Source organism: Benincasa hispida, chromosome 2 (genome assembly GCF_027475165.1).
Source record: "Benincasa hispida cultivar pf3 chromosome 2, pf3_genome.v1.1, whole genome shotgun sequence".
Classification (NCBI taxonomy): domain Eukaryota; kingdom Viridiplantae; phylum Streptophyta; class Magnoliopsida; order Cucurbitales; family Cucurbitaceae; genus Benincasa; species Benincasa hispida.
The window spans coordinates 59,557,333-59,570,199 of NC_143479.1; the positions used below are offsets into that span (position 1 = coordinate 59,557,333).

The window sequence follows — 12,867 nt, forward strand, 5'->3', positions numbered from 1 at the left end:
TTGAGTTATAAACCTTTTTTTTTAACCATTTCTCTATAGGTTAGATGCATTAAATTTTAAGATATAATCATAGACTTAAATCTTATTTTGGTCTTTAAACTTTTAATTTCATTTATTTGTAAACTATAAATTTTCAAAATGTATATTTTAGTCCTTAATTTTTTAAAAATATATTTTAATCTCTAAATTTTAAACAAAAATTATTGTGCCTTATTATTGCCTTTCTGCTTAAAATTATCTTCACCTAATGTTTATCCTCCTAACCTTCTTGACTTAAAATTGTGTTTATACATTAGTGTGCTAGTACTTGATGTACATCATTAAATTTGTTAAAATTTAAAATAAAGATAATGATTATTTTTAAAAAAATCAAAAACTAAAATTAAAAAAAAAAAAAACATTTTAAAAATTTCAAAACTGAATTGAAATGAACTCAAAATTCAAATATAAAAAATAATATTTTAAAAATTGGGAGACTAACATATATTAGGATTTCTGTTACCGGGGGCTTAATTTTATATCACCTGCATTCCAATGGGCAATTTTTATTAAAAAAAAAGAACTAATTATATATTTAAATCGAATAAATCAAGTTATAATGATAAAACCACGAATTATTGGTCAATTAATTAATTTGTTAATATGTACACATTATTGATTCCCTTTGTTCAGTTCAGACCATATTGTTAAAAGAATTTCAATTTAGATTTTAAAGTTTAGCATTTTATAATTAAGACATATTTTGTAACTATTTTTTTTTAAAAAAATAGTTTTTAAAATTTAAATTTATTTTCTCCAAAATTCTTACATTGATTTGCATTTTTCTTAAATATATAGTTAAATTTTAACCAAAATTTATTTTTTTAAAAAAAAAAACAAATATTATTTTTTTTTTCAAAATTATAAAAAATAATAACTAGAGATGAAATGGGTATTTGTAGCTTAATTTTAAAAGCCTATATAACATTGAGATATATAGCTATAAAAGAAGGAAAATTAATACTTCCTTCTTCAAATTTCCTATAAATTAATAGAAAATTTTAGATTTCTATCGAGTTTATTTAACCAAGTTTTAACATTCGTGGAAGATGAAGGATTTAAAATTAATAGAGACTATATTATGTAAAGAAATATATGACTAAAACATATAATTAGCCTATATCATTTACATCTTAAATTTTCATCGATATTTTCATGAGTTCGATATCGACATAAGGAGTGAACCAATATTTTCATTTAATCGTTAAAAATCCACCCAACATAAATAATAATAATAATAATAAACAATAAAATATCACTAACGTAAATATAATATAAATAATAGACGTGTTAGCTTGATTCAAAATCATAACCGGTTTATTTACTATTATTTTTTAAATAATTTTCTTAAATAACGTTTCCAAAAATTATCTACCGACATCGATATTTTTGTAAAATTAAAATTTTGATATCTTCGTCGATATCAACATTTTAAATCTCGATCATCTAAGATGTAATTATCATTACAACGACCAAGTCGAATATCAAAGTGCAAGTCTAACTAGAAAATCTTAGTCATTTTCACAGTGACCTAAGCTATAGTCCTTGTCAATTGTAGGTTGAAATTAACAATCATTGACTTGGCCCCGAAATTGGTCTCTTAATAGTCGGTGGTCATTTTCATAGAACTTTCCCGTCTCAATCTTTTCCAAAATTGTCATACTCACTGTATAAAATTTTAATGATTTTAAAGTACTTTAAGTAATTAAAGTCGAAGATTTCATCTCTTATTAATTTTACCAAAAATATATTATTATTCTATTTCGTAAATTCAAATTATGTCTCTAAATTTTAAAAAATTGTAATTTATCTTCTTGATTATAAAATCGTTAGAAAAAAACCCTCTTTAATTTTGTTCGTTAACATGACAAATGAAGACTAAAGTGATGATTGATGTGTATAAATTGAAAACATATGTAACGTCATTTAAGAGTTAATTTATAAAAAGTTAAGATACTTCGTACATCTCATTTTGCTCAAAAGATATCTTTGACGTCCCTTATAACATTTTCACTAAATTAACTCTCTATATGTAAGTTGTTACATCAATTTTTTATTGATGATGTCATGAATGATGTTACATATAATTTTCAATTTTTACACGCTATTTTTTATCCTAATTTACATATAAAAAAAACTTTCTAATATTTTTTTTCTAATAATATTAAAGTTCAATAGTTAAAATAAAACCTTTTATAAGAGTCTGGACTATTTCGTAAAAGTTAACCTATATTTATCTAACGACGTGGACCCACGTGAAAATTATTAGCTCCAACCTCTTCAAAAACTTTCTCCAAACTTGGAAAAAGACTACACATTGAAAAAAAAAAAAAAAAAAGAACTCAACATCTACCCAATAATATTAACTATTATAAATCCACAAACATACATTAGAGTTTCAATGAATATTGATGGACGAATATATTATATATCACAACTATAAAAGTGTGTCTAGGAACTTCCCATGTACGGCATTCACCGACCTTCTAAAATGGAGGAGGACAAAATTGGAATTTCGTCAATTAGAAACTGCCACGTCAGACGAATGGTGGTTGTTTGTTGAGCTGTAAACACGTCCATTCTAATTGATGTCGTGGCGATGGGAGCCACACGTGGAGTGCCTTGAATGGCTATCATTGGCTGCTTTGGTTTTTGAATTATCACAAAAAGCGCTCTCTTCAACCACGTTAACTTTTTGACTTCTTTATCTTTAATTTATGTTTTTTTTTGCTGAGCTGTCATAAGAATAGGTCAGCGACAATACGCAGTTCAAACAATGACCTTTAACACGTGAGAAACCACGTCGTTTTAGGAACAAAATTGCCTAATTTCAATATATATATATATATATATTGCAATTTTTATATTGTTTGGCACATGGGTCCTATTAACCTTGAATTCCAAATTTTGACTTTGGAAGCTTTGAATCCCAATTACATTTCTCTTTCTTTTGTTTTTGACAAGAAAGTCATTAGGGGAAAAAACCAACTTAAAAAACATACCAAAGTTATACTATAACTATTTGGGTCACTTTAGAATGTGTGTGGTGAGTGATTTAGAAATATCCATTTGAAAAAAGAAAAATGAGTTCAAGGAAAATTCACGTTATATTTCATTTTTTAAGTAATTTTGAACATATATTTGATAGTAGATTTAGAAATCAAATCTAGATTAAGAAGAAGTCGCAGATGTGTGTTTGGTGATGTATTTATAAGCAGATAAAAATACTTTTTTACAATAGTATATAATTTATAATCAGAAAAAGTATATATATATATATATATTTTTTTTGTTATTAGGTTTTGAGTTTGGTTTCTATTTGGATTTTTTTAAAATAATATTATTTTAATAATTACTAACAAGGTTAGGGCTGGGCTAAAATATTTGATAAAAATAGAGTAGAAAAATCGTGGACCCGGTACACGATTACTAAGTAAGCACCAAAATCATGGACAGGGTCGGCGACTTCTTCATCATTCATGTGAATCTAGCACACCTGGCACACACAGTCTGCCACATGTACAGTTCTGTATACATGAACATAAAATCGTAGATCGGGTCCATGACTCCCTTGATACACAACTTTGTGGTCCCAAAACCTACCCCACAACCTTCTACCTCACTTCCTTCCCCACCTCAAGGCTCCTTTTCTTCCTTTTTCTCACAACCGCTGTCCACCCCCACCCACTTTTGTCGTCAGTCGTCCGCCCACTTCCATCGTCTACCATCCACCATCTTCCACGGTCTGCTCCTTTGTGCACTGTACTTCCTGCAGCCGACGACCATAGGTAATGTTTTTTCTCCTTCAATATATGAGATTTTGCTCCATAAATCTAGTATTTTATTTAAATCTAGAGTTTTGATTTTTTTTTTAAAAAAAAAAAAATAATAAAAAAAATTGGGAGATCTGGTGTGTGAAGTTTGTTTTGGCTCAAGATTGAGTATCATGTGGTTAGCGTCCCAATTTTCAAGATTATCTCTCGATGCCAGCGGTATCAGCATACAGAGGTATGTACAAGCATACATTATGCAGCTTATTGGAGGATTTTTGTTCGCTGACAAGTCAAACACTCTAGTACATCTCATGTTTCTTCCACTATTTTCTGATTTTGAGCATGCTGGTACATACTCGTGGGGTGATGCGTAACTTGCATGGCTTTATATAAAACTGTGTCGGGCTACTAATATACATGCGTTGGAAATAGTAGGGTTGTTCAAAAAATACGGCAACCTGACCAACCCAGATTACCCAACCCAAACTGCAAGGGTTGGGTTGGGTTAGATTTTATTTTGGGTTGGATTGGGTTAAAAATGTTAAAAAATATTAAATTCGGGTTAGGTCTCGGGTTACCCCATTTCAAGGTCGGGTCAACCCGACCCGACCTGAATATATATATAAATTTTAAAAAAAAAAACAGTCAAATTCAAAATTAAAAAAAAAAAAATGGTGACCCAACCCCGCCCAACCCGAAAATTTTGGGTTGGGTTGACCCTCCAAAAAATAACAAATAGGGTTCATTATTAGCCAACCCGAATTTTTGGGTTGGTCCACAAAAATCTTTCAACCCGGCCCAACCCGAACTATGTACACCTCTAGGAAATAGCAGGGCTACTAATCCTGCCACAAATATGGGCTTATGAAAGATTTAAAATTATAGCACCACAAGTCTAGTTACATACCCCAAATCATCGTCCACTAAGTTTCAAATATTATTTTATCTATATTTATTCAATTACCATTTTATGTAATAAAATAAATTGATTGTATTTTTAAAAATTTTAGATGGGTGGTGTATTAGTTGCCTTTGAACAATCAGCGAATATGTTGCTAGTATACTGACAAATATTTGACCAACTGATGCATAATCAGGTAACAAATAAATATACAAAAACGAATGTTATTTGGCACTAAATATTACACACTTTTTAGTTGTCTAATTGTTCTTTCTTTCTTTCTTTCTTTCTTTTTTTCCAGATTAATTGGATGTTATACATGCAAGATATTTGATAATTACTGCCTGATTGTTGTCGTGATGGTCAAGATATTTGATTGACGGTGAGCCCTCTTATATGCTTCTATATAGTAAAGAGTGGCATCGACCAGATTCGAGACAGTTCGATCTGTGACAAACGGTACATTTGTTGTGCTATACACTCCTGACACTACACCAGATTGATTTGAGAGATAAGCACGATCAAGACTGGCACTTAAGTCACACAAAATATATATCGTACTGTCGTGCACATCATGATTGTTGTGCACTGGGAGAAATATCAAACGGACCAATTGTATCAAATGACTATTTTCCTGTTACGATTCAATTACTATATGAGTTATCACATCTGACGACACTTGCTATTACTGCATGGTAAGAGTTTTATTATCTTATGTTTCCCAAATGTATGATATGAACATTATTTGGTGTTAATTTTTTTCATCATACAGAATAATTTCCTCTAAAATGTAAAACACTATTCAGTATAACACAATTTACCAGAGTTAGGTTCAATGTGTAACCAAATCTTGGTAAATATAGAAAGTATTATTCAGCAGACAAGCAAATCCAATGTTGTTGACACTAATCGAAGATGTATTCGCCGTAGACGACAATCACAACAAGGCGAAGCTAATCAAGAGGCACATAAAGACGATCACCCTATGAAAAACAGAATGATTTGTAATTCAAACTTTTAAGTTCACGAGAACTTCTATTTTGAAATTAAAGAATTAATGAAATTACATTTTATCACGAGACACTGAATCTAGTAAATGAGCATGATATAATAGGTCAAGAACAAAACAAATAAGGAAGAAAATTGTTAGTAACAAATTTTTTAAAAAATAATAAAAACTCGAAAAAAAATATTAAAATTATAGACCTTGTCCACGAGTTTGGTCCTTTGACCAACTCCACATGGCTAATATGACAGCCATCTAGCGTCCATAAGATACTGACTAGATTGAACCTTAATCGTGTATCGGGTACACAATTTTTTCGACTACTAAAAACTACTCTATTTTTTTTCAATACTTTTCCCTTCAACCATACTTTTGAATTTTTTTCTCCTATGTACCACATTTTTGTCATTATTTTAAAAAATTTCATTATTCTTGAAATCAACCCTCTATTTGGTCAATAAATTTCAAAATGTTATATTTTTAGTCAATAAGTTTTAAGTTTGTTTTTAATTTAGTCCTTAGATTTTAAATTGTACCAATTTTATCCATTAAATTTGAGTTTTGTTTCAATTTGGTTCATAGGTTTTAAGATTTATGCGTATATATATATAAATTTAAATGTGTCAATTATTTTTTTTAAATAATTATTCTCGATATTAAAAAAGTGTCAAGTAAAAACCTAACAAATTTGACATTGTTGAACGCCAAATTTTGATAGCCTGAAAAAATCAGGGAACTTTCGTGAAATCTCCGTTTTTTTTGGCACTCTTCTTTAAAAAAAAAAAAAAAAATACCATAATTAGTTTTTTCAAATTTAAATTCAAAATGTACCAAGCACTATTAATATTCTTCTAATTTAAACTTAATTCACCTAATATCGTAACCGATTTTTTTTTTTAATTTATAATTAAATTTTATTAAGTGCTATTAATAATTTTCTAATTTAAAATTTATTTATCAAACACTATAATTAGTTTGTTTTTTTTGGTTACTTGTTCTTTAACTTTTTGTTACTTATTCTTTAATGATAAACAATTAATACAAGTCAAAGATTAATGATATTAAAAAACAATCATAAATGTAAAATATATATATATTTTTTAATAGATAATATTATTATACAACAACAAGAGGGATTAACGCACACCAAAATACTCTAAATAACTTACTCCTCACACCCTTATTAGATTTCCCATTTTTCCTGACAAAGTGTTTTTTTTTTATTTTTTTTCAATTTAATGAATCTAAACGACAGTAAATCTTTAATGACAATTAATTATAGTCATAAATTTGTGACAAAAAACTATCAGAATAGTTGAAAAATATGAACTTTTGATATTTTCCCACCAAAACCATACATTTTCCATTGTCGTACATTTAATGACTATTATTTACCGTCATAGATTTGTGACACAAAGAAACTATCATAAATTTCGAAAGATTATGTTTTTCCCACAAAAATTGAGTAAATTTAGCTTATATAATAATTTTCTCCCTCCTCCCTATATTTGCCTTTCTTCTTATGTCATTTAAAATCGAAATTGTGGTAAGAAACTTACATATTATATATGTGTTAGAGACTTAGAAGTTAACTACTCGAATACTCCTATTTCTATCATATTAATAAAAAATAAAAATACAGTAGTTAAACTTATTTGTCATTTAATCAACTTTCCATTTTCAAAAACATTCTCATATTTTTGTTTTAGTTTAATTTTCAAAAAGAAAAATAAACATAATTCACCATATCAATAACTAAAGTTCCTTCACAAAATAGATATTCTTTTTTTAAAGAAACCACCAGATTAATATTATTTTTTAAAAAAGTAAATGAACGCGGGATTAATGTCCTTTTTAGCGTCACAATATATTTAATCCTCGATCAATTAATTTCTAAGCTCTAATTATATATATATATATATAAAGTATATATATAAAGAAAGAAAAATCTAATTATAGGTTCCATATCAAAGATTCAAAAGCACCGTATTGACTTTTTTAATAATTCAAAAAAAGGAAAAAAGAAAAGAAAATGAAAAAACGTTGTAGCTTTCTGACAGATAGACGCATTAAATTAGTACCAAGAAATAAGAATTCAGTTGACAAAATTTGAAAAGAAAAAAAATTAAATGCCACGTCAGATGGAAAGTTAGGTGGTTAATCATACAAGTCGGCAAAGTGCTATTCGTTTGCTAAAGTGATTAAATTATATATAATTAGGTTTTGTTTTCTTAATCAAAGTCAAATTAGTTATTACTTATTAGAGCATGTTAAGAAAAGAACAAATACTAATAATTTAAGCTGACTATAATTTTTTTTTTTTTTTTAAAAAAAACAGACTTTTAATATAATTTTTAAAATTTCTCATTTTTTCTCTCCCCTACCTTGACACTTGTCACCAAAATATGAGATTTATTTCTATTTTCATTTTCATTATTATTATTTGCATTCATTGATATTTGAATTAATGATTAAAATATCAATGTGGATATCAATATAAAGACTTAATTTTACAGATATATCGATAAAATATTGATATCGACAAATATTTCTGTAAGTCATGAAATTTGTAAAATTTATTTAGATTAATAATTGAGTTGTTTTTACTCCAAAATTAAATTATAGATGCTATTATTAGTAGTCATATTCACATTGAATTATAAAATATGTTTTACATATTCATGAATATTTAATATCAATATTGAACCATTTGAGATATATCGATGGATATATCCACTTATCCACGAATATTTTCATCCTTAATTAAAAAGATAAAAGAAAATAACCAAAAAAGGCATTTATATTTCATATCACAGAAAATTGAAACTTTTTATATATATATATATATATATATATCATAACTGAGAAATAAAACTTGCTTAATAAAAGCAAGAAAACAAGGATTTCTTTTTTTCCTCAGTTCGAATCATAAAATATGACGTATAAATGAAGACATAAACCCCCGATTTCTATCAAATATGGGTAATGTCCACACAAAAGAATCACAATGGTGTTTTTTCTTTTTTCCTTTTCTTTTCTCTCAAACCATTGTAAAAAATAAAAAAAAAAAAAGAAAAAAACTAAATCATTTTAATAATTATATATTTTAATTAGCTTCATTTTCCTTCTTCATCCTCTCCACGAAGCAATGTATTCTTTCAAGAGCAACCTGAAGAGTCTTTTCACTCATGTTGGCAAAACAAACCCTGAACCAACCCGGTTCAGAGCAGTGACAAGATGAACCGGGAGAAATATTCAATTTCACTTCCTTCAAAATCCGATTCCATATCTCAATTTCACCTTCCCTTGTCGGTTTTTTATTTTTCAATAACGGGCTTAAATTCATCCAGCAAAATAAACCGGCATTCCCTTCCAAACATTCAATCCCAGCGGTTCGTAGCCCTTCAATAATCATCTCATATCGTTTCTTGAGCCGGTCCCGGTTCATTTTAATATATTTTTCAGTAAACTTCCGGTTCGACAACATGGACGCTAAAAAACGCTGTGTTTGTGAAGATATCAGCGTAAAGCTAGACATACGGCGAGCCGTCGTCACGACTTTATCATTGTATGAATAAATCGTGCCGATTCTAAACCCGGGAAGGCCTAGATCTTTAGAGAGACTATACACGATGTGAACCCGCTCGGCGTTTTTATAGCCGTTGGATTCCAAAACCTCGGCGACGCTTGTGAACTCGGCCGAGGAGAAAACAGAACCGGAATAGATTTCGTCTGATACGAGGTGAATGTTTTTGCGTGTGACGAAATCCAAAATCTCTTCAATTGTGGATCGTTGGATTGTTGCTCCAAGGGGATTTGATGGATTTGTGATCCAAACTCCTCTTACTTTGATTTTCATTGCCATTGCTGTATTGTAAGCCTCTTCCAAAGCTTGTGGAGTTATTTGAAAATTGTTTGAACTATCACAATGAATTGGTACAATTTTCACCCCAGTTCTCCATCTCAAATCTCTATCAAATCTGAATAAATAAATTTTAAAAAAACGATATTAGGGTATGAAATTACACAAATAGTCTCGTAAAAATACTTAGTTACATCTTGAACTATACTATTTCTCAAAGGATGTAGTAAAATATAGCAAAAATTGAAAAAAAAAAAAAAACATCCCTAAAATTTGGTAATAATTGCTACATAACTATACCATGAAACTTTTAATTGTAAAAATTAAGAGTACGTTTGATAACCATTTTATTTTTTGATTTCTTATTATGAAAATTAAGCATAATTCCGTAGAATCTCTTACCATGATTTTCATTTTTACTAATTTTTAGATAAATTCCAAAAATAAAAATAAAAGTTACTGGTTTTTTAGTTTTCAAAATTTTTCATAAATTTTGAAAGCATCATTATAAAATAGATGACAAAATAGACAAAATAAAAAAAATCAGTGATAAATTGAGTATTTATAGACTTAGTTTTAAAAAAGTAAATGATTATCGTTTGATATCTCAAATCATACTTGAGCTTTTTGGAAATGAAATATGATATTGGGTAATGATAAACTTACCCAGGATAGTAAGGAGTGGGGACAAGCAAGGCATCACCAGGATTTGCAAGAATGAAAGTAAGAAGCTCATTGGCAGCAGTGGCACCAGCAGTTAAAACAACTCTATTTGGGTCAAATTTGGCTCTCCCACCTCTAATTTCTTCCATAAAACTAGCCATTGCAGTTCTAAAAGACAAAAGGCCATGATAATCTTGAAACAAAGCATTTTCTCTGAACCCAGAACAATTGGCTTCTACTTCAGAATTTTGCTCTAAATACTCCTCCAACAAATCAAATGACACCTGTTTCATAAAATCCAACACCAAAGTTTTAAAATTTAATCTTCTTATCGAAAACCAAATAAAAATTTGATTTTTTTTTTTTTTTTTTTTTTTTTTTTTTAAATTTCTTACTTGATTTTCAGCTAAGCCCATTTGAATAACACCAGAAGGATTTGTTGACTCGTTATAAGGATCTTCATCGTACGCTTTCCAACCGGCGAAATACGGCGAATCTTCGCCGTGAGTTTCCGACGTTCCGATTTGTGAAAGCTCAACCGTTGGATTTTGCTCAATCTCCATCTCAATCGCCATTGATTTTTCTTTAAAGAGAGAAATTATCAGAAAAAAGAAAAGAAAATAATTATTTTCTTTTCCCTTTTTTGAGAGCGATAGAGAGAGAAGAGAGAAATTGAATTGAAGACTGTTGGATGTTGCCCTTAGAAAGGGCACCTCTATTTATAGCAAGTTTTTTTTTTAAAAAAAAAATTAATGAAATAAAAATCAATGATTGAATTTTATTTTATTTTTTAATAGGGAAAATATTTTGAGAGGACTAATTAATAAATATGTGTCATCATATTTTTGAATTGGGTTTTTTAAGATCCAGAGAGAGAGGCGAAATCGAATCTGGTGGTTGAAGAAAGAGAGTAGGTGTGTTTGTGTTTGTGTGTGTGTGTGTTGTGTTATCTTTTTAATCTTATTGCTAAAAAGGGCTCTTCACCAAAAATCAAAATCTTTCATATTTTGCTTTTTGCCCCCTCAACTACTTTATTATTAAATTAGTTTTGTAATCTCTTCTCTCTTCCCCATATATATAATATATATGGATGCTCTCTTTGATTTCATTTCCTTTTTTTTTTTTTTCTCTCTCTCTCTCTCTCTCTAGTGGTTTAGTTTCCTTATCTCCTAAACCTAAGACCCAATTGCAATCCTTGTTGAATTGTATTTCTCCCTAAATCCCCCTCCCCCATAATTATGTTTTAATTAATTACACTTCTCTCTATGTGATCTTTTTTTTTTTTTAAAGCAAATTCATGTACTTTATAAGATAATTCCCAATCCGGAATGCGACTAAAGTCTACGTTAACTAGATAAGGATGATTATAAGTGTATAAGTGAAAATAACTATTTTTCTCAACATGAGATTTTTTAGGGTGAAATTAAAGGCAAAGCTATGAAGGTTTATGCCCAAAATAGACAATATCATATAATTTGTGGTGATATGTTGGAGGATTTCTTGTCTATAATAAGTGGTATTAGAGTCATGCTTTTGACTTAGTTATATGTTGGTAAAATCTTTAAGTGTTGAATAAAGATGCAGTATAACCTCAAAAGTAGTCATGGTGTGATCCGTGGTAATTTAACTCTCTCAAATAGGTGTTGTGCTCTGGTGAAAATGAGTTAGCATGGATAGATGACTATTTGAGAAGAGATATGATGGTCCTCTGTTCAAAGGGAGAATTGTAAAAAATAGGGGTATTCAAAAAACCCGATGACCCAAAAAAATCGATCAACCCAACCCAACCTAGCCTATGCGGTTTGGGTTGGGTTGGGTTCAAATAAATTAAAATTTTATGGATTGGGTTGGTTCATGAGTTCATCTAATATAACCCAAAACAACCCGAACCAACTCGAATTTATTATTAATTTTAAAATATATATTTTTTGTTACTTATAACACAATTATTTATACATATATTGATTTTAATTTTATTTAATTCCAATATTTTTTTAATAATTTATTCTACAACAATTAGTTTCTTTGAACTTTATAAAGAAAATCTTCACTATATAAATTGAAGTTGAGTAGTTAATCTTAATTCAATATATGGAAATAATTAAATTAGATTTTTATATATTTACGTTTTACTTCCTTTTAGAAAAAAATTTTAAATAAATGATCCGATTAACCCAACCCAACCCAAATATTTCTTGGTTGGGTTGGGTTTGGTTCATTTTTTTAGTAAAGATTATTTGGGTTGAAGAAATTTACAACCCGAACAATTGGATTGGGTCTAAAAAGTCTTTCAATCCAACCTATGAACCCCCTAATAAAAAATGTGACTAAAGTCCCATATTAACTAGATAAGTGAATGATCACGAGGATAACTACATCTGACACTTTTGAAGCAAAATAAAAAAACAAAGTTGCGAGAGTTGATGCTGAAAATAGACATCATACGGTTCATTTTTGTCCCTAACAAATCAGATTAAAAAAAAATGTAATTTATCCTAAAGTTCTCCATAATTATTCTCATCGAGATACCCAATTTCAAAAGAACATCTTTTCTATATTGAATTTCTATCCTTTATTAAGGTCCTAATAATGAAAACCATCCCTATTGAGTTTATCCAAATTC

The 12,867-nt window shown here is 28.8% G+C and overlaps 1 protein-coding gene across 1 annotated transcript; it reads right to left on the bottom strand.

The window, feature by feature from the left end:
- Window positions 1-8,632: 8,632 nt before the first annotated feature.
- Window positions 8,633-10,913, bottom strand: ACS7 (1-amino-cyclopropane-1-carboxylate synthase 7). The gene is made up of 3 exons (XM_039024126.2): window positions 10,640-10,913; window positions 10,248-10,528; window positions 8,633-9,699 (listed from the first exon to the last, which is right to left on the bottom strand). The coding sequence occupies exons 1-3, from the start codon at window positions 10,817-10,819 to the stop codon at window positions 8,826-8,828; spliced, it is 1,335 nt and encodes a 444-aa protein (XP_038880054.2). The 5' UTR covers window positions 10,820-10,913; the 3' UTR covers window positions 8,633-8,825.
- Window positions 10,914-12,867: the final 1,954 nt, after the last annotated feature.

Bases quoted from the DNA above. Each gene is read 5' to 3' on its own strand.
- ACS7 (XM_039024126.2), bottom strand. From the start codon at position 10,819: ATGGCGATTGAGATGGAGATTGAGCAAAATCCAACGGTTGAGCTTTCA. The intron at 10,529-10,639 runs GTAAGAAATTTA...TTTATGAAACAG, and splicing joins TGGGCTTAGCTGAAAATCAA to GTGTCATTTGATTTGTTGGA. The intron at 9,700-10,247 runs GTAAGTTTATCA...TTATTTATTCAG, and splicing joins CCCACTCCTTACTATCCTGG to ATTTGATAGAGATTTGAGAT.